The sequence below is a fragment of the Cuculus canorus genome, chromosome 1 (assembly GCF_017976375.1).
Source record: "Cuculus canorus isolate bCucCan1 chromosome 1, bCucCan1.pri, whole genome shotgun sequence".
NCBI lineage: Eukaryota > Metazoa > Chordata > Aves > Cuculiformes > Cuculidae > Cuculus > Cuculus canorus.
Window position 1 is genome coordinate 86,860,540 of NC_071401.1, and position 27,638 is coordinate 86,888,177.

General features: G+C 35.7%; 1 protein-coding gene across 10 annotated transcripts in view; it reads right to left on the minus strand.

Annotated features, from left to right (window-relative positions):
- The window catches only part of DMD (dystrophin), a 1,193,355-nt gene that overhangs the window by 797,631 nt on the left and 368,086 nt on the right, over positions 1–27,638 (minus strand). For all 10 annotated transcript variants that reach the window (XM_054050408.1, XM_054050369.1, XM_054050393.1 and 7 more), the window contains 4 exons: positions 18,251–18,343; positions 17,177–17,254; positions 12,429–12,521; positions 8,270–8,442 (listed from right to left, as the gene is read on the minus strand). In XM_054050408.1, coding sequence (XP_053906383.1) covers positions 8,270–8,430 — 161 coding nt within the window. In that variant the 5' untranslated portion in view covers positions 8,431–8,442; positions 12,429–12,521; positions 17,177–17,254; positions 18,251–18,343. The remainder of the gene's footprint in view (positions 1–8,269; positions 8,443–12,428; positions 12,522–17,176; positions 17,255–18,250; positions 18,344–27,638) is intronic.

Sequence of the window (27,638 nt, forward strand, 5' to 3'; positions counted from 1 at the left end):
TACAATTTTAACTACAGATAAATCAACATGTTATTTATACAAATTAAAACATTGCAATTCATTTTGACAAATTTATTTACATTTTTATTAATTTTAGAAGTTAATTTTAAAGTCTCCCAGAGTTATAATGGATGGCAAAACTGCTCACTACATCATTCGGCAATAACATCAAGAGAGCAAAAGAAAATTTTCATTGATGTAGTAGCAATTTCTGAGTTATGCTCTTTTGCTGTTCAATCTTTTTCTGATAGGAAAGTGATTTACGTAGTAACAATTAAGTTATTCTAAGTTATTTTGCTTCTCTATGCAGAAGTTCTTAAACATCAATTAAAAATGGAGTTTCTCTTTCCCACATACAGAGCAAATTAAAAATATTAGATTTGGCTGGGGGTAGGACAGAGAAGGGAGTGCAAACCTAGGTGATAATCTCTATTTCTTGTCATGGATAAATTAAGTTGCTCATCTCATAAACAGAGAATGGCTGGTCATCACTCTGCTTGTGGTAGAAGCTAAGTTACTGCCTTTTCATCTCATGTTTTTTTTTATTTTTCTTTCCTTCATTTATTAAATGGTATCTATTTAGACTCATGAATTTTCTTGATTTTGCTTTTCCTATTCTCTTCCCTGACCCAGGGAAGCAGAGGGAGAAGCAAGCAAGTGGCCATGTAGGTACTCAGGCTGCTGACTGGGGTCAACCAACCACACTCCTACACCTCTCTGTATGGGCATACAGATATACTTCAATTCTTTATTCTCCAGATTTAACAATTTTTGGCCTGCATATGGAATAGGATGCACAAGCTCATACACCTAATTTAGCAAAGACAGCACTGCAGAAATCACAAAGCTATCTATTATGACTTTCCTAAAAAGCTCTTCAAGGATGCATTGCACCAATCCCACAGAGACTATGGTGTAAAAACACTGTACAGTGACAAAAGCTTTTAGGACAAGGAAAGAAAATAACTATATTCTCCAACTACCTCCTCCTCCCAAATGTTTTTGCATTATACTCGTGTTGCTTAGAGCAATGTGCTATCTTCATACAACCACGACTCATTTGGTGACATAAGATTTTACATGCAGGAGTTTGCATGCAGGAGAAACAACACTGGTACTTCTAACCAGTCTGGATTTCACTGGGTAAGAACAACGACATTTGAGATTATTAATTGATGAATGACATAACATTGCTTTATTCCTCTTGAAAAACCTTTATCATCATTAATAAGGTCTTAGCATTGTATGTAAAGAAGATAATACAGATTCCAAGCCAACTTAAAAGTAAACAGCCCCTTCCTGAAACTCAGCTCTGACGAGCATCAACCCAATTAAAACAAAATTTAAAAATTGAAAAACCTCCTCCTATTCTAACAGGAATTTCACTTTCCAGATAGTCCTTTTGTTGAAAGAATACTTGAGTGCACACATTTCAGAAGCACCATCACTAGAATAAGAGTGACATAACATCAGCTTGAAGTGTCAGCTTCTCAGTGCAATGTATCTAGATGTTTTGCCGAGTATATTTACACAGCAATACTACCAAGCATAATTACAGGAGATATTACAGCCTAGAAGATTAAGAATTGTGGTATATGGCAAATAGGTTTTAGAAGTCTCTGACACAAATACTATTATTAACTTTCCAAGTATTTTTAATACGGGGTAAGCAAGTATAAAATAGTAGAGAAAAGAAAAAAATAGAATACTGATTCTATGCCTTTGTTTGCTCTCTCCATACTATTCGAATTTTACAAAGAGAGAGGAAATTTGTTCTCACATCTGCAGCTTGGTTCATGTCTGACAGTGAGTGAAGCCAAGGAGACATAACTAGCAGTCTTCACTCCTCCCCCTGAACACATATAAGCATATGCATGTTTAAAGAAGTTAGAATTAATGTTGAAGTCCATCTAACCATTCACTGATCAGATAGAACTGCACAGATCTTGTATTAGTTTATGACAACATCATTCAGAGCCCAAACTGAAAAGACTGAAGGCTTCAATGCCGAAGTTTTGTATTGTAACATCAAGATTTATATTGAATCCAAAGAAATCTTTGTACATACATTTCTTTACTATTACTAGCAGAAAGAGATGGGGGAAAAATACCCAAACCCAAAATGGAAGGGGAACCAAGCTGGAAGCTTTCTAAAATATATTTAAAAAGAAAATACTTTGTCATAAAACGGACTTCCCCCATATTAATCAATTACATAATTTCTGGTGGAAATAGATAAGCAAGGGTAAGAAATCTGAATCTGAATTATACTAAAGCCAAACAAATCCAAACAAATCTCTGTATAAATTAAACTAATGGATAAGACAAACCGTAGTTACTACAAAAAGCAACAAGTTATATCCAATTTAAAGCAAGCAACCAAACAAAACTCAGAGGCAGTAAACAAATATGTCCCGTAACTCCATACCACCACAGTGCTCTTTTCCTAGCCACAGCCCCTATCAGCTGCACAGTTTCAAGACACATCTTCAAAGTTCACTCTTATTTTTCCTCAGAGACCCTCTGCTAAATCTTTGTCAAAAATAGAGAGCTTGTTTTCAAGAGTGCATATATAGACCTTACAATTAAATAACTCCTACAAGAGTTCATAAGCAATGAAGAAAAAATAAGCAATATTTCTAGGAGTTGGTTTCTTTACATACTAAAGCACATGTTTATTCATTCAAGTAAGATTTTTCCATATGAACCTGAAGTTAATTAATCTAAGGTGCATATGGCAGTGAAAGCTGAAGAGATAATGAATTGTGCAAAGGTGGATATTCAAGATAAGTAAAGGAAACAAAGCATATTAAACTGAAATATTTCAAAGCTATTTTATTCATCACAGCATGTACTGTTTTTATTTCTTTGGCATTTCTGAAGTGAGTAATTTCTAAAATATCACAAGCTTTTAAAACAGCAGACTTTATAATTTATGTAACTTTTGTTAAAAAATAATTATACAAAGGTAATCATGAACATCATGAAGAAACACCATGACTGTTTTAAGCTATATTGTTTTCATAAAAAAACTTAGCAAAAGAGCAACTTACAGATATAATTCACAAAAACGTTCTATCTTTAGATGTCAAGAGGAGCCACACTTAGATCATAAAATTTACCATCTCTTTTTCAAGAGAAAAGTTGCAGGTGTGGTGTTGTTTTATACACAGGTTGCAGGTGTGGTTTTCTTTATACAAGAAAATTTTCTATAAACCTTCCGTACTCTCACAATTAAAGAAAACCAGAAGCCAGTAACTAGCATGTAACCTATTGAGTTGTTACAATTTAAGTATTTTCATACCTCTTCATACCATTGCTTTTACTTCTACTTTTTCTTTAATTTATTGAAGACAAACTTTTGCTTTTTCTATCCAAGACTTCTTTTCAGTGCTATTTTACTTCTTCCCTCCCCACTCTGCCATCCTGAAGTAGAAACAGCTACAGTGAAGGATTCATTTCTAAGGCAGTCAGCTGGCCTAAGTTCATGCATTTTAAAGAAGCACGGAGAAAGCTAATGAATGCCACTTGTTCCCGTGTCAAAATCCTGATTAAAGAGCCTGGGGAAAAAAAAAAAGCAAGGAAGCCTCAACAAAGTTAGACGAAAGAAGGAAAGCTCTCTCTGATACCCATCTGGAGGAAATAGATTACAAGAAATAAACCGCAAAAGCTCTCTGTTATTTGGAACATGAAGTAGGGAGAGTTTCAAAGGGCGATGGTGCCACTCCACCGCTGCTGCCTTGTTTACTCAATTCCGTGCAGAACATACCATTCAGGGAACCATATCCCAAGTTTACATTCTGAGAATTCACACCCTGGGCTCACTGATATGCCCTTGTAGCTTTGCTAAGTAACCCATGCTCCACTACTTCTCACATTATGTATTAAAAACAACTGCAAAAGAGCCTAAATGTTCTTATAGACATGGTAATTATATAAATGTGAGTACCTACTCAAAGTAATCTCTTGGTAAAATGATGGAGAAAAGGCGTTAGAAATATCTAATCAAAACAGTCAGCCACAAGCACAGGAATGGTGGGTTAAAAGACTATAAGAGATAAAGCTTCACTCTCTTTTAATTCCTTCAAAAAGGTGTAGAGAATATTAATTCAGATCAAATTCCACACTAGTGTCTCGAACTTTTTTTTTTTCTATTAATTAACACATGCAATTATTTCATTATTATCACCCATCAAAGTAAAAGGAACCATATTTGGTGATTCATGTAAAGCTAGCAACCTCTCCTTATTAACAACATTAAAGCCTTCCATGTCTCAGGAGTTAAAGGAACTACTTTCAACTCCGAGTCATTGTGATTGTGCACATATATTGTTGTGGGAATCCAAGAAGGTTGTCTTAACTTTTTTTTCTCCATTTTGGTGGGCAGATACCTAAAATATAACAGTGATGTAAACAGAAAAAAAGACCAAAGTATAACAACTTTCCCATGTTTTTATTCTTTGACAATGAGGGTCTCAACTACAACTAAGAGGAATATAATGGTATTTTCTATAATGCAGTGTTAGTCCTAAATCACTCAGCCTGGATGCTTTATGGTGAAACAGGTAAATGCTATTTAATAATCAAATTGAATTATATACTTTGAAAAACACAGAAACATTATGTCAGAGAAGCTGAGAGGTTTTTGGTTTTTTGGGGTTTTTTTCATTTTAAAGACTAGATGGAGACACAGAATATATTGCTCATAGAAACTCCAGAGTGTACTAACATAAAAAAACAAGAAGAGATCTAAGTCTATCTCTCATCTTCACCTACTCAATCAACTTCTTACAGCTTTTGTTTTCCTTCCTCCCTCTCCACCTTCAAAAGGAGCTGCCCACAGACAGAATTAGTGCAACAAAAATATAATAGAGTCTGTAAATTGAGGCTGAGCATGAAAGCTGTTGAAGGGTAAATCAAAGACACACAAATTATCTTAAACATGATGTATTGTATACTGTTATTTATTTTAACATTTATTTGTATTTCCTTCAGAATTATTTGCTATTATCTGCTGTGAGCTGCAAAAAGCTAAGTTCACAAAAATTTCAGCTTTTTCTGAGATATCATGTAAACTGGTACTGATCAACTTACTAAGTACATATTCAAACTGTCTACTTTAGTCATGAAGTCAAGACACTTTTATACCTAACAAGTAGTTACCCGCATTTTACAGTGACTAAATTAGGCATCAATGTTTCTATAGAAAGCTTTTTATTCTTCTAGGATAGAACCAGGAGCTCCTGAACACTCAGAGTCTTAGTGCACCTATTTCATTGATTGCACCTTGAATCTTGAAGGGCAATTCAGTTCTCTCACATACATGAAGTGGAAAGTTATTGAAAATCAATATAAAGGACACACTAAGCATAGGTGTTCATCTTAAAAATTACTGACTCAGGGTTTCAGAGAGCATTAGATCTTACTCTGAGACTTCTGCAGAATAACTTAGTGATTAAAGTCCAGAAGAAGACAACTGGTGTTTCTTGGAGACTTAGAGATTTGCCTCAGGGAATCTGAATGCACACTCATTGTTTCCCAGATGAGTACACTAACTACTGGACAAGATACAACAGTTCCATGGATTAATTATTTTACACTTCTATTGAAGATAGGTCAAGACTAGACAAAGCTTTTCAAGACTGATGACAGTAGATACAAGAAAAGTAAAAGCAAGCTTAACTTTCATAGCCCTGTTTATAGAAAATCTGAATAAAGTAGATGAATTGTAGTAAGCCAGAAATGAACATTCATAAATAGTAAACTTTGCACTCAACTGAACACAGCAGTGCATGAAGTATGACATACAGACACCTAGAAATTTGTCTAGACAATTCTAATGTGGCTCTGGCAGGCAAATGCCTTCCCCAACCAGGAACTGTTCCTGAATAAGAGCTTCTCAAACTTCTGAGAAAAAAAAAAAAGACATTTCTGATTACTAATTTCAGACACCAGAAGATATTACATGGTCCTTCAAGAACACACAATCTGAATATCTGAGTATCTGAGTATCAGCTACCTTAATCAGGAAACATACAGACTGATATTGTGTCTAGGTGAAAAGATGTGTCACCTCTTTGGCCTTCTGCTGCACTGATTTGCTGAAAATGATTCAAGGCAGTTACAATGCCATAGAGTACTACTGGTTTAAGCCTTTTCAGTCCACAGGCCTAATTAGTTATCCAATAAAACTGGATTGGATTTTTTAGCATTTTTTTAAAAAAAGTATCTTCCTTTTGACATGTGCCCATTTTTCTTTCCTCAGCTGTCTGCAGTCCAACAGAGGCAGCATTTTACCACCAAGAGTAGTAGGAATCAGTCCTTTTTGTATCACAGAGTTCATGTGCAACTTAACCAAGTGTTTGAGTTAAAAACAGCATTTTCCCACTTAATTATGTTGCGTATAAACAATGTTTACGAAGACAAAAAGGTGTTCATGCCCACAGAAATTATGTGTATGATCCCATGCTGCAACAGGAAGAGTATTCCAAAGCTGCCTGCCTTTTTAATGTTTTTTGAAATCATCTAGAAGTATGGAATTAGATTTTTTTGAAAGGAAGAGATTTATTGATTTATACTGGATAATTGCATTCTTATATTCAAGTCCATCAGAATGAAACTACTTATGAAATGAGAGATAGAGCAAATTAAATGGGAAATGATCATCATCAGAAAAAATAAAATAAGTTTAGAGAGTGTTTGTAAAAATACCCACCAAAGTTCATTTTAATGAATAACCAATGAATAAAGCAATTATCAAAAGCTAGTGACATAGTCATCATATTTTAGTTTTTTTTATTTAGCTCTCCAAGTGCAGTTCTCCTAACACCTGCATAAACTCTTTATGAACATCAAGAATGTGTCAGTGCATCAGCAGCAGAGGAACAGGAGGTAAGTGGGAAAGCCAGTTGTTATAAATACTGAATGCAGGTGAGAGACATACATAAAGACCTTTTAGCATATAATAAATTCACTAAGATAATGCCTCATTCCTAACATTATAATCAAAGAACACCCACAACTAAAAGTTCCCGGACCATAGTTCAGTCAGATCTACTCAAGGATACCAGGCATATTTAGCAGGAAAAAATGGACTCAGCAAGAGGTACCTATTGTGCTCGGGATGGTGGTGCAAGGCATAGCCACTGTTAATGGCTGTCAGAGTTAAATTCAGGCTACAACAGCAATACACTTAATCAAACAGCTTCATTCAGATACAGTTACATGAGCCGGTGAAAATTTTGGAGATAAATATCTGAGGCAATTGACTATTTAAGGTAGAAGGCATATATTAAGGTGGTATGAATGCATTTTTTCAGATGATACTTTTAGAAGAACTTTGTTTATTTTGAGCCTTTAATGACATTTTTAATAAATGGCCTGACTATTATTTATATACATCTTGTAAATCCCTGTTGTCTCTTACTAAACAGAACACACTCATTTAGCTATTCAAAACCTCGACTCTTACTGATAATTTGGAGCAGTTAGCCACCTTACAGGACATCCATCTTTAGCAGAAAGGTATAGAAGCAGAAGAAGGGAGATCAGGAGGATTACCACATTGGAAAATAACTATTGCTTTAAAAGCGGTGGTTGCAAGAACTAGACCTTTAAGACAGACTGGCTTGCTTGTCTTCTTTAAACCAAGTACTCAGAACCACCAGAGAACTCTGGATCTCTAAAAGTAGAATTTTATACAGCATAGAGTAGAACAAGAAAACTTCTGAGAGAAGGTGAAAACTCAAATTATTGCTGGGGCAATAACATGAAAGGTTTTGAAAACAAAGGCTGCCTTCTCCAGCTGTGTCCTTTTGAGATAAATCAATACTTTCAACCCAGCTACTGCCAGAGGCGTTCAACAAACACTACATTTTCCCCATCTAAGTCCCCAAAAGAAAATCTCCTTCTCACTCTAGGACAACCTCAGAGGCTTAGTTTTGGATCTATTCCTTGCTTGTCTCAAAAGTTTCCAAGCCTATACTCCTTGAGACTATTTACTTGGTATATAAAATGAAATTCCAGAAGACCTAAGCGTGGCATATTTGGTTGTGCTATGGAAAGCTCAGACCCTCTCACTCCACAAGAGGATTTGATCCAACACCAAAGACAGCATGCAGCTCAAACCAAACACGCGGCCATTTAAAAGAATGATGAAAAACCCCCACAGGAAGCAGCTAATACCCTTCCCCCCCATACACCATCCTCAAGCCTTGTTAGAACTGTCTGTTACAAGCTCACTGAAACAATGAAAAGTTAGTTTTCCCACCTGTGACTGTGGAGAAGTGCGTTGAAAGCCAATCCATCAGACCAGCTACTGGTGAAATTGATAACATTGACCTGTGGGTAATTACGAGTCGATTGGCGGACCCAGCTCAGCAGAATCTTTTCACTGTTTGTCTGCTGCAGTCCAGCCATTATATTTTTCATTACATCTTTGACCTGCAATAAGAGGCAGAATTTCATCAATGACTGTTGCCTAGATTTAAGTCTTAAAGAAAAACAATGATAGCAGTCAACTCTGAATGCTTAAAGACAAGAGATATTGACTTGTTAGTCACCATTGCTGATGCATTCAATACATTCATCCCTGTGCCACATGAAGTGTTCCATACATGAACAGAGACAGCACAACAAGTTTGTATATCTTATAGGCCTGAGTTCATATAGACTAAGTATTTCTCCTTGTGGTTTTCTTTCCTCTGGAAATATATCCTTAGTTAATATGAAACATTATAGCAAGAGTCAATAAAACTATTAAAAGCATTCTTGTCCCATTGACAGAGTTAAAATCAAGCAAAACAGATGTGCTCAGTGCACAGGAGATAACACTTTTGACTTAAATATGCAAGCTGTATTTGCATACATGCACTGGATGAAAGTTAATTTCATTGCATGCATAAAATTAATATTGTATTTGTTTTTTTTTTTTAATTGATAGCTACTATTTCTGTTTCATTGTAGAAAACTTACTGACCTATAGTTAATATTTTATGAAAATCCGTCAGTTCTGAGAGCTTCTAAAAATATGATTCTATGATAATGGAGTAAATTACATATTTATTAGCAACTTTGTTACCAGTGAAAGGCACGCAACAAAAATTCTGCCCAAATTCTTTTTTCCTGTAAAGTAATTCTTTTTTAATCTTTGCTTTCTCCATACACGTTGTAGCAAATATAAACTTTTTTAAAATACTCCATAAGATACAATTAAACTATAAATTTGCTTATGGTTGCTTTTTCACTTATGCAGTATATCATTTCATTACGATTTTCCACTTGAACTGCTCTGCGGCCAGTATCTGTCAAAGAACAACATTCAGTGCAGGAGATAGTTTATGATAAAGGATGGACAACTTTGAAACTGTAAAAAACATAAGAAGCTATAACTTCAAAGAAATGTCAACAACAAAAAGTTAATTACCTTAATACAACAGAAAAAGAAAAAACCCAGATGCTATATTATTGCTCAGTCTGGTAAGTTTCACAGTAATTAATTCAATCATTTGAATAAGTGAAGATATGAGTTAATAAAATGAATGCATTGTTTTTACATCTCAGATGCTCACTACCCAGAGAGTACCAGTGCCTTTAGTTTTTCTGTTTGAGACCTAGGTATAAAACTAAATTTGTATGTCACTAATTTCTGAGAAGAGAGGAGAAATTGATCCCCTCTATATTTCATGGGACACATTTCTGTCTTTAATCTATGTAATTTGCACTCATGAAAGTCAATATGAAATTCAGATAAGAATAGCAGCATTTCATAGTTACCTCCATTTCTACACTAGAAGACAGGAAATAGAAAGCTTAAGAAAATTAGGAAATACACTATTTAGTTATGCTTCATATGTCTGCGTGGGTATTTTGAGTTTCTCATTAACGTTTTCAGTGTCTACATTATTGAGAGCTGCCAAAGGAGATTCAAGCAAAAAACCAGAGATTTGCTTTCCAGGCAAAATAACTTCACTACTATCAAAACATAATTTTTTTTTTCATGAAACCAAGTGCTAAAAAGAATTAATTTTTTTGAGTTTAGCATCTGTCGTACTAAGTTTAAATGATATGAAAGACTAGAAAATACTGAAAAATACTGAAAAAATACTGAAAAATACTGAAATTATGGTAAGTTTGTAACTTACAGAATAGATCAAGTGTTTGAGTTGACACTAACATAAGAGAAAGGAACAAGTATGAAGAGAGGAAATTAGGCAAAACAGTAAAACAATGGGCTGTCAAGAAGGCAATTATTTAGAAGAATCCAGGTGATAGTTTTCCTTTTGATTTACAGAGACAAAGCCAAAAACTTAGCATTTATTTCTAAATCTGATTAAAAGATTACAAAGTAGCTTCAAATTCTTCTTGTTGAGTTTAATACACTGACAATGGATAAAGATTTACTCTAATTTTCCTGCCTTTCTCCACACCAGTGGAGATTGTTAATTTTTGACTTTTTGTTGTCTCCTAGGGAAAGGCAGGCATTTAAAAAATAACAAAGTAAAAGAGTCTTATCTCTTCCTGAAGACTGAGGTCACTTCCTATTGAAGGACAAATGGTAGAAAACTCTAATTCTATAATTGGTGCTACCTTGTCCTCCTGAGTGCCCTGAGGGCATCAGCCATCCCTTCCCTTACTTTTCCTGGGGGCTGGACTTATACTACAGTAATAAGAAAAGATTCAATTTTGTACAGAAGGGAGGAGAAGGACAACACAGGCAACACCAAGATAACTTCTGAAGCTTCAAACTGCCAAACTGGAAGCTGTGAACAGAATGGGAGAACTGCTGTTCTCACCACAGCGAGCAGTAGCATAAAGCTGTGCGCCCATGCCTGGCCCACGGCTTTTTGTCTATTCACTGGGTAGATAAATTTTCTCTAGGTGATTCTTCTCAGGACTGCAAGATTTTTGAATCAGTAATTGAGAGGATTAGCAAAAGCAAGATTACACCATCAAGCAGAAACTGCACCAGTAACATGCTCTAAATCAACTAGCCTGTGTATTATTACTGGGGTTATTTAGCACACCACCCAAATACAAATAAATATAGTAGTCTTGACAAGTTATCCTAGGTAACAAGACATTTTACCCAACAGTAGACAACTGACAGATAAATTTGGCAGCCCCACAGCCATAAATTAGTCTTTAAAATCAGCTTGTCATGCTTCTATCTGTTTTAATACCAAGAACAATCTGGGATAGGCAAAATGATACCAACACAAAGAACTACCCCTTCTTAAGAAACATACAACCTTGTTTCACTGTAAGTGCTGTCAATATGTAAGGTACTACAAATGTATAAACAAGGCAGAACAATAACAAACATACTCTAGATGGTGCAAATCACAGAATCATAGAATCATTAAGGTCAGAAAAGACCTCTAAGTCCATCAATTCCAACTGTTGAAAAAAAAATTTGGAAAAGAACAAAGACTTTCTTCACAAAGCCATAAATAAGCAAATTCACTTTGAAACATTCCAGTCCATTGAAGGAAATAAGCAGCACACTGACATCTCCTGGATTTTGTTTAGAAAGAGAAAAGCCCACGTAAAAATCTGGCTTTATATACATTTTTTTAATTATTCATCATTATGCAACGGTATTATTATATAATAATGACTTCTTCTTGCGAAGAGGCTTTAGCTACTCTTTAGGAAAGAAACTGGAATTGAATTTGAGTCATATTAGAAGTTTATTTACAAAATTTTGAATAGAAAGAGAAGTCCAGAACATGCAGGTCACTTCCTTTCAGTAATCCATGAATAGAACAAACTGAAAGACAGAGCTTAAAATATAGACTAAACATGGACTGAATCATTATGAATATGCCAAGAAAATGTCACTACTTTGACCATTGCTTTGTAAATAATATTCCCAGACGTTTTGAGATCTATATCATAATGTCCCCTTTCTCTCTTTAGAGAAATGAAGCTAAATGAGCTACATCTGCTTCAATAAATTGTCAGAGTAGCAGTTTTTTAGTGTTCTAAAAATAATTCTTGTTAGGGTAGGTCAGCAGTGAAAAACAACAAATGTGGTTATTTCATTAAAATGTAAAAGTCATTCTTCATAAGATATTAAACAGAAAAGTGACTGTGAAAGCTACATATCCATGTTGGCTTTGTCTATCAATCAGACAGACAAATAGATGTTTGTATTAGATATCCTCTTGCAACATCTGACTGTGAAATTAGAGTCAAAAGAGCTGCTGCTAATGCTCTAAGACCTATTCTATTTCTTAAGATTCTTAATATCCTAGATAATAAATAAACAGATTTCCATAAAACTTGCTGATTTAGGACACTGTTTGCATATCTGTGTTTTCTTTGTAGGTTGTGCCTGGATAATGAGGGTGAAAACGAATAAAGGTAATTCATGGAATAAATGTAATAACGGTAATTCATGGAAAGTAGGCAACAGTGCCACTCACCTGCCAGTGGAGGATTATATTCCAGATCAAACCAAGGGTCAGTTTATGATTTCCATCCACAATGTCTGAGCTTCCAATATTCACCAAATCAACCTAAAAAAAATATTTTTTTTTCATAAGATTAATAGTAAGCATAAGAGGTTGGTATTATTTTCATAGATTTGGTGTTAAACTTTCTTTGTGACGAGGGAGAGGAAGGGATGGGCTAAAGTAAAGCTCTTATTGGGTTTCTTTTAGTAAGCATCCAATTAATATTTTGTAATTGGCACAATTAATAAGCTGGCAAAAAGCAAGCAGTGATCTAAAGTTTCAATTAGTCCAGTTATAGCATGTTGTAAAAACATACAGTTAAAACTAATAGTCAATAATAACAATGCTAAAATCTTCCATATTAAGCCTCTAAAATTACAAATCACGAATCACACCAAAAAAATTCTTGTATTATGCTCCATATTACCTTACATAATATACTTTGTTGAAAGCTACACACACATCTAAAGACTGTAAGAACTTACAAACCCAAGATATTTTCCTACATATCTAGATTGTGATAGAACTTATTTTGCCTTAATTCAATTCTACAATGTATAAGGCAAGGCAGGATATGTTCTGGAATACAAAGAAACCAATGACTGTTATCTAAGCAAGTCTTTTCCATTTTAGTTTGTCCAGTAATACTGTTTTCCATGATTATATTATGCATTTGCAGCTATGTAACATCTCAGAATTTACCAGCCTGGTATATTCTTTCCTCCACATAAGAAATTATCCTTCATCCTCCTCTACTTTTTATGCTATCTAAATAAAAAATACAAATTCAGGTATTTGAATGCAAGACAACACAAATGAAGACCTGTACTTTTGGATAGAAATCATGACTCTTGCATCCTCAGTGTTTCATAGATGCAGTTTTTCACGGTCAGAACAGATACTTATATGGCAAAGCATCCCATTCCTTCACAAATTACAGTCTGCATATCTCTACTGCATTTCTGAAGTTATTTGAAGTTACATTTGCAGAATGACTAACGGTTTTGAACATTCAAAACAAGCCACTTTTTTTTATTCACTTATTCCATTGAATCTATGAATAGATCATTCTTACAAATCACATACAAAGCAGATATTTTGTCAAGTACTCTAAAAATCTCTAAGAACTCCTTTCTTTAAAAATTCATCATTTTGTACTAAAAGCACTTGAGATTAGCAATTCTTTCAACAGTGTCTTGGAACATTTTCCAAGTGGAACTTAGACTTTATATCTTAAATTTCAAATTGGGCCCATGTACCAAGTGACCCACCACACAGCTTATTAGGATATCACCTACATGTTCTACAGGGCAAACCCTCCACCTGTTTTCGGAAACGGCAGCCTGGATACACGGAGGCTACCTCTGTTTTACTAAAACAGGGAAATGCTTCTCTGTTTCCTTCAGAATTGCCTGAGGAAGGGCAAGCCCCTACCTCAACCCTATCAGCTTTCCCTAAGAAAATGAAATAAATCTGTAAAATTAAGGGGACCTGGGGCATATAGCCTCTCCCACTGTAGGGAGGGATCAGGTTTGTGACCACTTGAGGAGCCTGAACATATGTAAGTCTATGGGACCTGATGAGATGCATTCCAGAGTTCTGAGGGAATTGGCTGATGTGGTGGTCAAGACACTCTCCATGATATTTGAAAAGTCATGGCAGTCAGGAGAAGTCCCTGGTGACTGGAAGAAAGGTAACATTGTCCTCATTTTTAAAAAAGGGTGGAAAAGCTGGCCCTGGGCACTACCAACTTGATAGCCTCACTTACTGTGCTTGGGAAGATCACGGAACAGATCCTCCTAGAAGCTATGTCAAAGCACAGGGAGGTGATTAGTGGCAGCCAGCATGGCTTCACCAAGGGCAAGTCCTGTCTGCCCAGCCTACTGGCTTTCTATGATGGGGTAACAACATCAGAGGACATGGGAGAATTAATGGATGTGATCTATCTGGACTTCTGTAAAGCCTTTGACACTGTCCCCCACAACATTTTTCTCTCTAAATTGGAGAGATATGGCTTTGATGGATGGACTGCTCAGTGGAAAAGGAATTGGTTGAATGGTCACATTCAGAGAGTAGTGACCAACAGCTCGATGTCAGATGAAATCTGTGACAAGTGGTGTCCCTCAGAGTTCTGTACTGGGATCAGTGATGTTTAATATCTTCATCAATGACACAGACAGCAAGATCGAGTGCACTCTCAGCAAGTTCGCATATGACACCAAGCTGAGCGGTACAGATGTCACACCAGAAGGATGGGATGTCACCCAGAGGGACCTATACAAGCTGGAGAAGTGGGGCTGTGAGAACATCAAGAGGTTCAACAAGGCCAAGTGCAAGGTTCTACACCTTGGTCGGGGCAATCCCCAGTTTCAATACAGGATGGGGAATGATGTGATTGTGAGCAGCCCTGCACAGAAGGAGTTGGGGGTGCCAGTTGATGAGAAATTCGACATGAATTGGCCACGTGTGCTTGCAGCCCAGAAGGCCAACCGTATCCTTGCCTGCACCAAAAGAAGCATGGCCAGCAGGGCGAGTGAGGTGATTTGCTTGCTCTACTTCACTCTCATGAGACTGCACTTGAAGTATTGTGTCGAGTTCTGGAATCTTCAACATGAGAAGGGTATGGAACTGTTGGAATGGGTCCAGAAGAGGGCTACAAAGATGATCAGAAGGCTGGAGTACCTCCCATATGAGGACAGGCTGAGAGAGTTTGGGTTGTCCAGCCTGGAGAGGAGAAGGCTTTGAAAAGAACTTACAGAGGCCTTCTAGTACCTGGAAGGGGCATACAAGAAAGTTGAGGAAGGACTTTTTACAAAGGCTTGTAGTGATAGGACTAGGGGGAATGGCTATAAAGTTGAAGGGGGAAGATTTAGACTAGACTTTCTTCAAGACGAAGGCGGTGAGTCATGGGAATAGGTTGCCCAGGGAAGTTGTGGATGCACACAACTGGAACTGTTCAAGGCCTGGCTGGAAAGGACTTTAAGCAGCCTGTTCTAGTGGGAGGTGTCCCTGTCCATGGCAGGGGGGTTGGAACTAGATGATCATTAAGGTCCCTTCCAACTCAATCCATTCTATGATTCTATGAAATGGATTTACTGGAAGCAGCAGCACCCAAATGAATGCAAAGACTTAGACCAAAAATGGCACATACTAGCAGAAAAATCTAGATTAGTCACAGGCTTTGAATAGCTTTAGAACTATTGATTATGCATTCCTGAAGTCCTAAAGAAATCACTCTTGAGATAATTTTGAATGCTGAAGAAACAATTACAGAGGAAGACTTTTTGGCTTTATACTAGTTTGATATAGTGTGTATATATCTACATTATACTAACCTTTATATTGTGTATAGCTTATAAGAGTTTCATTACACAAATATGATGGCCATTGGATGGCCATTTTGTTTTCCAAAAGAATGTTTTCTCTTGTATATTCTTCAACTGGAATATTCTCTGTTTCCTTTCTATATCTGAAAGGGTCTACTGTTTTCTGGAAACTGAATGAAAAACACACTAATGGATTTAGCTGACATGTAGTGCATAAGTACTTTTAAAAGCATGCACTATGAAAACTTAGAATCATAGAATCAATAGGTTGGAAAGGACCCACTGGATCATCGAGTCCAACTATTCCTAACACTCCCTAAACCATGCCCCTCAGCACCTCATCCACCCGTCCCTTAAACACCTCCGGGGAAGGTGATTCAACCACCCCCCTGCGCAGCCTGTTCCAGTGAAACTTGTATATGTAATCAAAATCTTGTACACTGTGAAATAATGTATCGCTGATTTTATTCAACAATATCAAATATTGGAAGAATTAGAAGCTTATTCTATTGATTTATATGAAATTTAAGTTAAAAAAAAGAAAAATCAAGCTGGAGGTCTTTATGCCAGTCTGATAAGGTCACTTTCATTTATGCAAAAATCTTCAGATGGATAAGCATTACCTTACATTTATAAAATTGAGAACTTTATTCAGCAACTGAACTGAAGCATGTTTAGTGACCTACTGCAGCTATCAAGAAACCAAACATAATATGCAGCACAGAATACATTATCACTGTTCCATCACATCTTTGAATTTATTCTTGAGGAGGAGAAAGGATATAATTCGTTGGCTAGTGAAAATGTCTGTTAAAGTTATAGGTCCATTAGAATTTTGCATGAGGAAAATATTATGGGAATATTTACTCAAAAAGGTTGCACAGGATACTGGCTTGAAAAGTCAATCTTGACAAAGTAGAATGAAAAGTGCTTTTGATATTATTCCTTTCCTTACTATTATGAACCATAAGGAACAGACACCAATGAAAATTTACCAAAAAGATTTCGCGTAGAAAAATCCTCAGGTTTTCAGACTTCATAATTGTCAGAGAGTAGATATTTTGATAGGTTGCACCTTCTAATCAGCTATGGATGGCTTCTTGCAATTAACTTTTTAAAGTGTATTTGATACACCATACTTTACCATCAAACTGTGCATGTTGATCTTTCTACGGAAAGCATCTGTTATAGATATCCTATTTGCTGGCATATTTTAAACTCTTAGAAATACATTCCATCTTCATGATGAATGACAAAATATCCAAGTCACATTAATAAAACTGTTTTGACTCCAGTAATTGTATACCATAGGCCAGATTCTAAGTCAACCCTTACAAAGCATTAAGTATGCTATCCTTAGGATGCTCTGACCCTGTCCAGCTAATTACTTACATTATTTCTCTGCAAAACCTGCAGTGCTTTGTTGACATTGTTCAGTGCATGAACTCTTGTAGAGCCCTTTTCTTTTGCCTACGAAGAAAATAAAACAAATTTGCTTAAAATCAGAAAATAGAGAACACTATAAGTAATTCAAATCGTATATTACACCTGTCATTTTCTACTTCACAAATTCATGACAACAGGAAGAATATTATCGTATATTGTGCACATGCAGCTTCAGCTTCCCAATATGAAATAAAGGTAATTGTGAAACTATGTGAATCCACAGTTGGGAGATAATTTGGTACCTGGATTTTTTTTTTCAGTCAATGAATCATTCACATTTATATAAAATCAGATAATTCCAGATTGGTTTTATTATAATTAAATTATGGCAAAATTTAGGAACATTACTATGACACCAAACAGATAAGTGTCAGTTTGTTTAGTATTTATTTACAAATACTCTCTCTGGATTTTGATTCTCAAACTCCCAGTCTGCTTCACTATTCATGTATAAGAAATTTTCAGACAGATCCCAAGCTCACAAAATTCAAGCAGGAATACAAGAGAGGATGTTCAAAGATACATGTGATGTGTGGCTCCATAATTTCCAGGTTGGTAAGAGCAAGCTATTCTCTCTTTTCAGACATGTACTACCTCCAACATACAGACTGTATGTATGAAATTTATTAGCAAAACATTAGAAGTCTACATAATAAATCGTACTCCTTGTATTTGCCACAAACATCTACTGATAAATAATTTCTCAATTCCAACTAAAATCTAAATATCTAAATGAAACTTATCTCAGTCTTTTTTCTCTATGCCCCACTTCCTTAATAAGCATATACAACAAAGTAGAACATTTTCATTTCAAATATACACACAGCAAAGGGTCACTGTCCAATATAACTGTCAATCCCAATGTTTCTTTGATTTCAAATGAAAGTCAAAAATATTCAGACCCCTAAGAAATAGTTTCTGCAGGCCCTCATCAATGATGGAAATTAATGAACACTCTCTACTACAACTATCACAACATGAATACTTCAATGAGCACTAAATGTGTTAATATACACATACAAGTTTTTGGCCTGTAAGGCATTCCAGGAGCTCCAGAAGTCTTCGTCCATCTCGAAAATCATTAAAAAGATCTTCAATATAACGTCTTCCAAACTGAAATGAAAGAATGGCTTCAGTTAGTACAAACACTCAAAACCAAAACCAAAAACGAAGAATAAATTTGGTAAAATAAGACTGGAAAGCTGTAAAAGCCACTGTTTTGTAAAGTGGTGTATTCCACCTGTGTAAATATACTGTGTTAATTAAATAATGAATATGAAATATATGACAGGAATATACACCTAACAGGATTCTTTTGCATACATCTGCTTTTAACAGAGTTCTGCTGCATAGATAGAGAGATTGGTGTCTAGCAAGAGAGATTGGTGCCTAGCTTATTTCAAGTCTTTTTCTTATGGTGAGGAATGTACATCCTTTATTCCCTCTTAAAATTTTATTATTGATATAATCTGAGAGAAATTGCTGCAGATCCAATAATTTATAACTTGTGTACATACCATTAATTCAAACAATTAAGCCAGAACTGAATCTTAATGAAAATAGAACACAACTGGCCTCAGCAATTCTGGTGCAATTCAGGAGAAAAATAGGAAAAAACATTTGCCAAATGAAAAATAAAAAAAACCAAACAACAAAAAAGCCAAACACTGAGAGCTACTAAGTTAAGTGCCTTGTAGTCACTCTTTCATGTGGCAGAAAAAAAACTCGGAATTACACAGAGAGAGATAAGCCTCAGAAACATTTCTATGTTAATATTGTTTAAGAAACATTTCTACATTAATAGGTCATACTTGGAACTGTACTTAATCACGGCCTCGTTGCAGTAAGTGGCTAGAAGACAGAATTTTGTATATAGCATCGTGCAAGATGAAAGGAAATACATGGTAAAAGATCATTTTTGCTTTCTAAAATTCAAGTCAAGGCCCTGATGAGATGATTTGACTAAATAATTAATCTTTAAATATATAGAAATATAATTTTGTATAGTTTGGTCACTGTGCAACATTTTTGTGCACCTACAAATTTTCAAATTTTTGTATGTCTGAGAGCTATTGAGAACCACAATTAAATACACTGATTATTTTGTTCAGTATCAAGTAGATCGACATTTCCACATTATTTTTAATCTGTGAAGTTTCATAGATGCATTGATTGATTTGAGAGAAAGCATCTGTACTTTAATTTGCTAGAATTGACACCATGCTGACCTATACTGCACATCTCCTACTTTTATTACAGAACAATATAAAACTGAGAATCCATATTACACAGAAAATATTTGCATTCCTGTCAGCAGCGTTGTTCTAGTACTTACTGTCATACTCATTAGAGCTAGTTGGGAATTTTATGACAAACACTTTTTGTCAGAAAGTATCAATTCCTTTGGATGGTTTCTTAGTGAGGACAGAATTAAGGACAGTTTCCAGTGCTAGACTAAGTTTTTCCATGATCAATAAATATTTATGTGTATAGCACAAACTTTATTGCTATTGGCTATTCTGGCCTGACTCCCTCCCTCTTCCTTTTTCTCTCACTGCTCTTCTGAGGCAAGAGCTCCCTTTAAACCCATAAGTTTTTTTTGGTAAGGTCTTGCTTCTGTTTCACAGAACAAAGAAATCCAAGACATCAAACATTTTCTACAGCAGTGGGAATCCTTGTTTTCTAACCATTTTCCACACCCTGCACTACTCATTCTAATTAAGATTATTTTTAGTTGACACAAGTGCTGCCACTTGACTACCTAAAATATCTGAAAATATCTGAAAACCAGTACCGAATAGGTTTCTCATACGATTTACTCAGCCTGCTCAACCTCTTGAGTTATCTGTTTAACTAACAAAACTCAGCAACTCTATTTCTTTCTTTGTATTTAGTGTGTAAAACGGTTCTGATAAAATATTTTAATTTATGGTATGAACAGTCGTGTTGTTATGGAAGTCAAGGCATGCACAGTATTCCTGAATTTGCCTATTACGTACACTATACTGCACAAATTTTAAATGAAAACATATGACTAAATCAAAGAGACTTTATTTTGTTCCCTAATCTTGCAGAATGAAAGTTGTTTTCGCGGAGGGGAAGCATAAGACCTGTGGACTTCTAAGAGAACTTTTTAAGATTCTTTAGAAACTTGAAGTGATCAATAGATCCATCTGTAACACAACAAGAAAGTTGTGCCTGTAATGTTACTGAATAACCCTGGGAATATGAGCACAATGACATTTTGATAAGAGGATATAATTATATTGCTTCATGTCATAAGGGAAAAATAGAACTAGCCTTCATAACTGACTGTGTGCCTGTCTGTCTTCCTTTTCTCAGCATTTAAGTTAGTCAGAAAGTTGAGATTGAAATCCATCTAGGACAGCCAAAAATTCTGCTTGACAAAATGCTAAATTATTTTTTTTTCAAGCTTTCAAAAAGAAAATATAGACACAGCATGGCAACATCCCAGAAGGACATATTAATTACAGATGTATTATAAGTAAACCTCAAGACAAAAGTTAACAATCGATTTATTAGGGTCTTGGAAGTATACCTTACATGATTCAGCAACTAAAAATACCTTAAGTCACTCTATACTACTGCCACATATATCATCCTTAACCTGAAGAAGGCTGCTATTTTTCTGGCAACCAGGCAATTAAGTCTTCTTTCTCAAATACATTGAATATCTTCACTTGATCAGCATTGCAGTAGGTCTGCAGAAACAACGAGCTTGAAGATGTGTCAAAGAAATTCATTGTGTCACTGAAAAGTGTATGTTAAGTTGTATAAAGCTTTGAAAAAACAAGCATAGCAAGGCAAAGGCTTGCCAAAACAAATGACTGATCCTTTATTATCAATTCTTATTGAAAATAACCTGGTTTAAAACTTTTTTTTAAGGTTGTGACCCATGGCCACTGCCTTTTACCTGCAGAAGAAGGAAAATTTTCAGAAGAATCTCTTGTGCCGTTTGCACGTATGTTGATTTATCACTCCCCTGCACTGCAAACTTATTCAAAACTTAATTTTTAAAAATGCTCAAAGCAGCTGCATGATGAATTGTTGGTTCACACTTAGTTTTTCTTCTTAAAAAACAAAGTGATGGAAAAGATGGGGGAAACAAGACAGTACAGGATAGAGAAAGGAGTGCCGATACCAAATGGGAAGCACAAGGAGACTTTTCATCAGTGCTGTACTAATTTTCCAACTTTGATTGGCAGAAATATGACACTAGAGGTAATTGTATGATATTAATCAATATATAAGCTATCTATAACATTAGTCAGGTATATCAGCAAAGTAATTAACATCTCTTCCTTACTTGTTTATTTCAGGGAAACCAACAATTAAAGGAGGGATATGGGGAACTGGAAGCAGCAATGAAAAGAACAAAGATAAAATATACACCAAATAAAGAAAAAGACAGAATAAGTAAAATTGAAATTAAAAAAATAAAAGAAAAAAGAAGAAAGAAGCAGAAGTTACTTTCTAGAAGTCAAAGAAACAAAAGAAAAATGTAAAATAGGAATTTGTTAGAAATTTAATGACCAGAAAGACTCTAGGGATTTAAGTATACACCAGTTTTACTTATTATTTTAACCTACTGTCTTCATGTTAAATAAAGGTCAAAACACAGACAATCTCCTTGGCTTAGCAGATACAACTGTTGGCTGCAACAGCTGATCTTTATATAACATAAGTGGACCTGAAGGAAATCCGAGGGTTTTATTTCAAAATAAAATAATCAGAAAATGTGATACAGGAAGGAAAATAAGATTCCTGGTTTATCATGGATGAAATTAATCCTCCATCTTACACAAGGACTGAGGAAAGGAATTCACAGAATACATTTCTGTGGAAAAAACCCTACACTACCATGGTCAGGTACAGAAACACAGATCTTAGAAGATTTATAAGGTAATGTACAATTAACAACTCAGGAAAACAAGGGAACTTGCAGTAGAATCATCTCCCAGGTGTTACAAGTGAATGATGCATACTTAAGAGTGTTCCACATACTAACTCAACTGCAGGTACACATTCTAGAATACTCATAGAAGTAATTAAACTAAAGTAATATATGAAGCATATTAATTTTCCAAACTCAGACAGAAACTTGCGCCAATCTTATGCCAAAGAATGTTATCTGAAAATAAAAAAAAAATCATATGTGAAAAAAAGAAAAAAGAAAATCAGGAGACAGACTGAAAATAAGAGCTGATAGATAATTGTACTAGCAAGCTTTTTGGTGTGAATATATTTAGAAATCTTAGAACATCAAGCTCCATCATACTCATCTCACTACTGAGTACTTTCATTGTCATTTCTGTGTTGTTCTTTTAAAGGAGTCTATATTAGCCCTCATTCTGTCTATTTAAATTTAACAAATAAATGCTATCAAACAAGTAAATGACTTAATCAGCTCCTTCATCAGATACATTATGGAAGAAGTTAATATTGTGGGAAGTATTACATGAAAACATGGTATTCCATGAAAAGCATTTTGTTCAGAGCTACATGAAAGCTAGTAATTGTGAAAGCAATACAAAGAAGAACATCAATCAATTGAAAAATACCATGTCCAAAGAAGGCACAAAGAAATCGGTTCATGAATATTGCCTCTCCTATTGCCTAATGCTCAAAAACTATGAGTCAAAGCTCCAAAAATTCCAATGAGCATAAAACATCATTACGTTTTAGAATAAATGAGCACAGGCAAATCCTACAAAAAGGGAAAATAGAGCAAAGGGAAAGAAAATAGGAAGGGGAAGGGGCTCTGAAGGGAGACGAATAGAAAAGAGGGGAAAAGGATGAAAACTAAGTCATAACTAAATTTACTTCTACAAGCACAAAGGGTAGGAATGCACTTCTGAGATTCATAAACACACAAAATTTCAAATAATGAGTCCATCAAAATACATGATGACAGAATACAGTAACATGGCTATTATTCTTTAATATGTAGATAAATATGTTTTCTTTTTTATAAAAATGCCATGTGATGGATGCTTTTTCCCATTTTTTTTTCAGAAACATTATAAAGGGTAAAAACTTGGCTGAGGAAAAGATCTTAGACTTTTCATTTCCTTTCGCAGACAAGTACGTATGTAGATTACACTTTTAATTTGAAGACGGACTAGACAGTAATATTATTACAGAAAGACAAGTTGGTTGGTATTTCTTATGCATTTTACAGTATTATTGGCTTATTATTATCACTTAGTCTGGGGAATCTAGCATCCAAAACTATCAACAGATGGAGAGAGACAGAAAATAATTTAAAGGAGAAAAGGCACTCTGAAGACATAGAATTCAATATTACGCATGACACTAGACAGAAGGTTTAAAGTTATATTAGGCATAAATAGGAAGAATCAGCTTAGAATAAAAGTAGAGAACACAGAATTTCTTCAGACTGCTGGGACAGGTAAGTAACTGAGACCAGAGCTTGGGACAAGTGTTGTGCCCCTAGAACAGGTAGGAAACCCAGAATGCAGAGCCTGCAAAGCAGCTCTAGTGCAGACCAGTTGTGCTCCCAGCGTGCAGAGCTGTGGAACAAAGAGCCAGAGGTGCCCTACAGTTTGGCAGGGACCTCAGGCTGCTGATTGATAACAGGAAAAGACAAGATGCAATCCAGAAAGGCAAAAGGACATAAGCCATAAGTCTTTGCATAAATTTTCAAGTAATTGCCTCAAGGTCACTGTGAATCTGTAAACTTTGCTGAACAGATGTCAGTAAGAAAGAAATAAAAACTTGGTTAGCTTACAGGTGTTACAATTAATAAGACTAAAGTCTTACTAAGGACTAAATCAGCCTTTTCTTGCAGTGAAAATATTTGAAGCTTCTCTCTGTGAAACAATAAAGACAAGCCACCGAGCTGATCTCAACAAATCTTTTAAGTCAGTTTTAATAAAAGAGGGATTAATCATACTTGCTTTCTTGCTTTTACTCAGCTAAATGTATTAAAGGTTGGATTTCTCTACCCAGCATCCTCATTTACAGTTTGTTCAGTTGTGCTGGGAAGTTGTATGAAAGTGACTGACGTTTTCTTTCATCGATACTGGATTACTATTATAGCAGCAAAAGATATTGCCCAGTCATGAGGGAAGAAAGGTGCACCGGGCATAGCTTAATAAGGCCATAGCTTTACTGACTCATGGGAAGCACTGAGCAATAACTTAAGTCACAAAAGCCATCCTTTCTCCCTTCATCCTTTTTCCTGTTAGAACATGGGGAACCCATTCTGCTGCAAGTGAAACTCTACACTGACCAGTTGGAAGTCAGACACTGCACAAGCAGTTTCCTTCTCTAGTCAGGGCTCCAGTCTCTTTCCCAGCCTTTGTAGTAGAAACCTTTTTGTGCAGTCTAACATCAGCTTTCAAGGAATTACACAGAGGAGTAACTGACAAATACCAATAGTTTAAAAAATTGCTACTACTGACCATCTGAGAGAAAGGTATAAAATCCTTCTCTAAAGGTGCCATGTTCTTCTCACAGAAAAAGAACCAAACATTACCACACATTTCAAGAACGCCCAACTCTATCCTTAAAGACGGATCTAGGGGCAAGTCTTACCAATTGACTGAAGGAAGTTCACATTTTGGGGACAGGATACATACTGCCAGTGCATGAGCTGGTTTCATATCCAGAGCCTGATGTTCAGGTAATGCAATCAGAGCCTCCCGGCACTTCTATTCATTTCTTATAAAATGATATTTTCCCCGAAGTGCAAGGAGTCACTCCAGTTTTCTAGTGCCATTAGAGAGAAGAAAACTTATACAACCCTAAATTTCTGAAGAATATCTTGTTATTTCCATTTTAAAATAAATCAGAAAATCTCACAGCACAGGCTGCACGTATTCAGAACAGAAATATGAATGTATTGACAGACACTATTATGTTAGTGTAGCTGCCACTGTTTTTCTTAGCTCACAGAAATTTGTATCTAAATTAAATGCAAATCAAAGAATGAGCAAATAATTTTTTTACAGTAACTCATACCTCACCTTTGGTTTACCATCACCTAGTGCTTACCCAAGAAGGACAGAGAGGTGTAGAAAGTTCTAACATCAAAGAAGTAGGAGACCTAATCAACGACTGAAGAGCAGTCTCAACATAGTCTCCAATTATTGCAAAGACTCTACAGATAATCTATTTTATCACCTCAGTACACTTAATCATACTTATTTGAAGCCTGCACATGAGGCCTTCTGAGACCAAATAAGCAAAAATACTTTCTTTGTAGAGTCTTCTAATTTACCTTTCCATTGCTGAATTTTACTGTAAGATTAATTACATGATAATTAAAATATTGGAATTTTCATCATGCATAACAGAACCTCCTAAATTTATGTAGAAATGCTCCCCATCTTAGAGATCACTGAAACTCATGAAGTTGAATTATTTTCTCTGCTCTGAAAGCAAAGGGAATCTATTATTTATTAATTAGACACATAGCCTATTAAAAGCCAAAGGCAAAATAGTTATTATCTCTCCTATTTTCATATAAAATTTCTTTAAAAGGTTTATTCAATACCACTGGAATTCACTTTAGACATTCTATCTTATCTATTAATGACAATTGAAAATTAGTAGTAGTTGAGAAAGAATGCTTTCTGAAATTCTGAAATTTGCCTAGTGTCTTCGTCCCCCAGAACACTCCTTTTACAAGGTTCCACAAAGGCAACAACAACTGAAACACATTAGAGTCTTGGATTTTCCAATGAACAGGAATAACCAGTAACAGCTAAAGAAGTTCCAGAAGGCAAAGATAAAAGACAGTCTATTGGAGTTCCTCACATGCGCTGCAGATCTTACTCTCTTCCAAAACTAGCATCAGTTTCTGAAACTGACAAAAGAGTATTTGCAAAGATATCCTTAAATGCATAAATCAAGCAAGTGTAAGATGAAAGACATGAGACAATTCTATTTTACAATTCAGTCCAACAATTTACTGAAAGAAAAGGAGTCTATGTTTTGACATGAAGGAGTCTAAGGAAAAAAAAAAAAGAAAAGAAAAGAAGAATTTTAAACAAAAAAGGATAATTCTGGGCAACATCACGTACTGCAGACAGCAGTAGCCATGGAATTCCCCAAACTTTAATTGCCCTACACAAAGAGAAACGTCTGCAATACGGGCATCCTCTTTGGCTTGCCTGGGTGAGGTTTCCAACAGCTGGATTTGAACACCCTGCAGAGATACACAGCATTTCTGCATGGATTAATACAAAGCAGGACGCTAAGTGTGACTCAGTAGACTCTTCAAAGAATTACTGGGCTTTTGGGAAGTAGCTATGCAAATGTCAGCAAAATGTGTATGGACATAGAATCATAGAATCACTAAGTTGGAAAAGGCCTTTGAAATCACAAAGGACACCGTACCTGTCCACTACTAAATCATCTTCCTAAGCACTTCATATACACATCTTTTGAATACCGCCATGGATGGTGACCCAACGACCTCTCTGGGCAGCTTGTTCCACTGCTTGATAACCCTCCTGGTGAAGAAATTTTTCCTAATGTCCAATCTGAACCTCCCGTAGCATAGTTTGCAGCCATTCCCTCTCATCCTACCACCTATCATTTTGGTGAAGACACCAGCACTCAGCTTTTTAAAACTCCCTTTCAGGTAGCTGGAGACAGCAATAAGGTCTCCCCCCAGCTTGCTCTTCACTAGGCTAAATAGCCCCAGTTCCCCCAGCTGCTCCTCGTAACACTTGTTCTTTAGCCCTTTTACCACCTTTGTTGCTCTTCCCTCTTCACTCCAAGACCTCAATGTCTTGTAGTGAGGAGCCCAAAACTGAACACAGTATTGGAGATGTGGCCTCACCAGTGCTGACTACAGGAGCAGAATCTTGATGTATGTAACACTGAGAGAAAACAGGCGACAATATGCATGGATTTATACAGTTCACGAAGTTTAACCTCAACTGCTCCTACGTATGCTAATCAGATACTGTTTCCAATTGACATCAGCACTAATTAGAAAGTGTTATTTACTGTAGAGTGTAGGCTTGCTCAGGCAATTGCCTGACAATTATTCTTTGAATGCCGGAACTTAAACCAAAAAATGTAAAAAATGTCTGAGTAATGGTGGTTTTGTTTACTGTCACACAGTGTTAAATCAATGAGGACTATAATGAGCTTTTATTCAGATACTCAGAAAAAAAACAACTTTTTCACTGAAGTCAGTTATTGCTTCCAAAACTTGCTATTGCTTTCAAAGCTAGGAAACATTTCATACAAGTTACAGGAAATGTAAGTATTTTGCTCCTACTAAATGATTAAAGGCAAAAGAGTGATAAACATTGTGTTCTGCGAACAAATATCACCTTCAGATTTTCATTTTTGCATGAACAGAAACAAATGTTGTGCAGATTCTGAAAGTATTTACAGCAGTTTT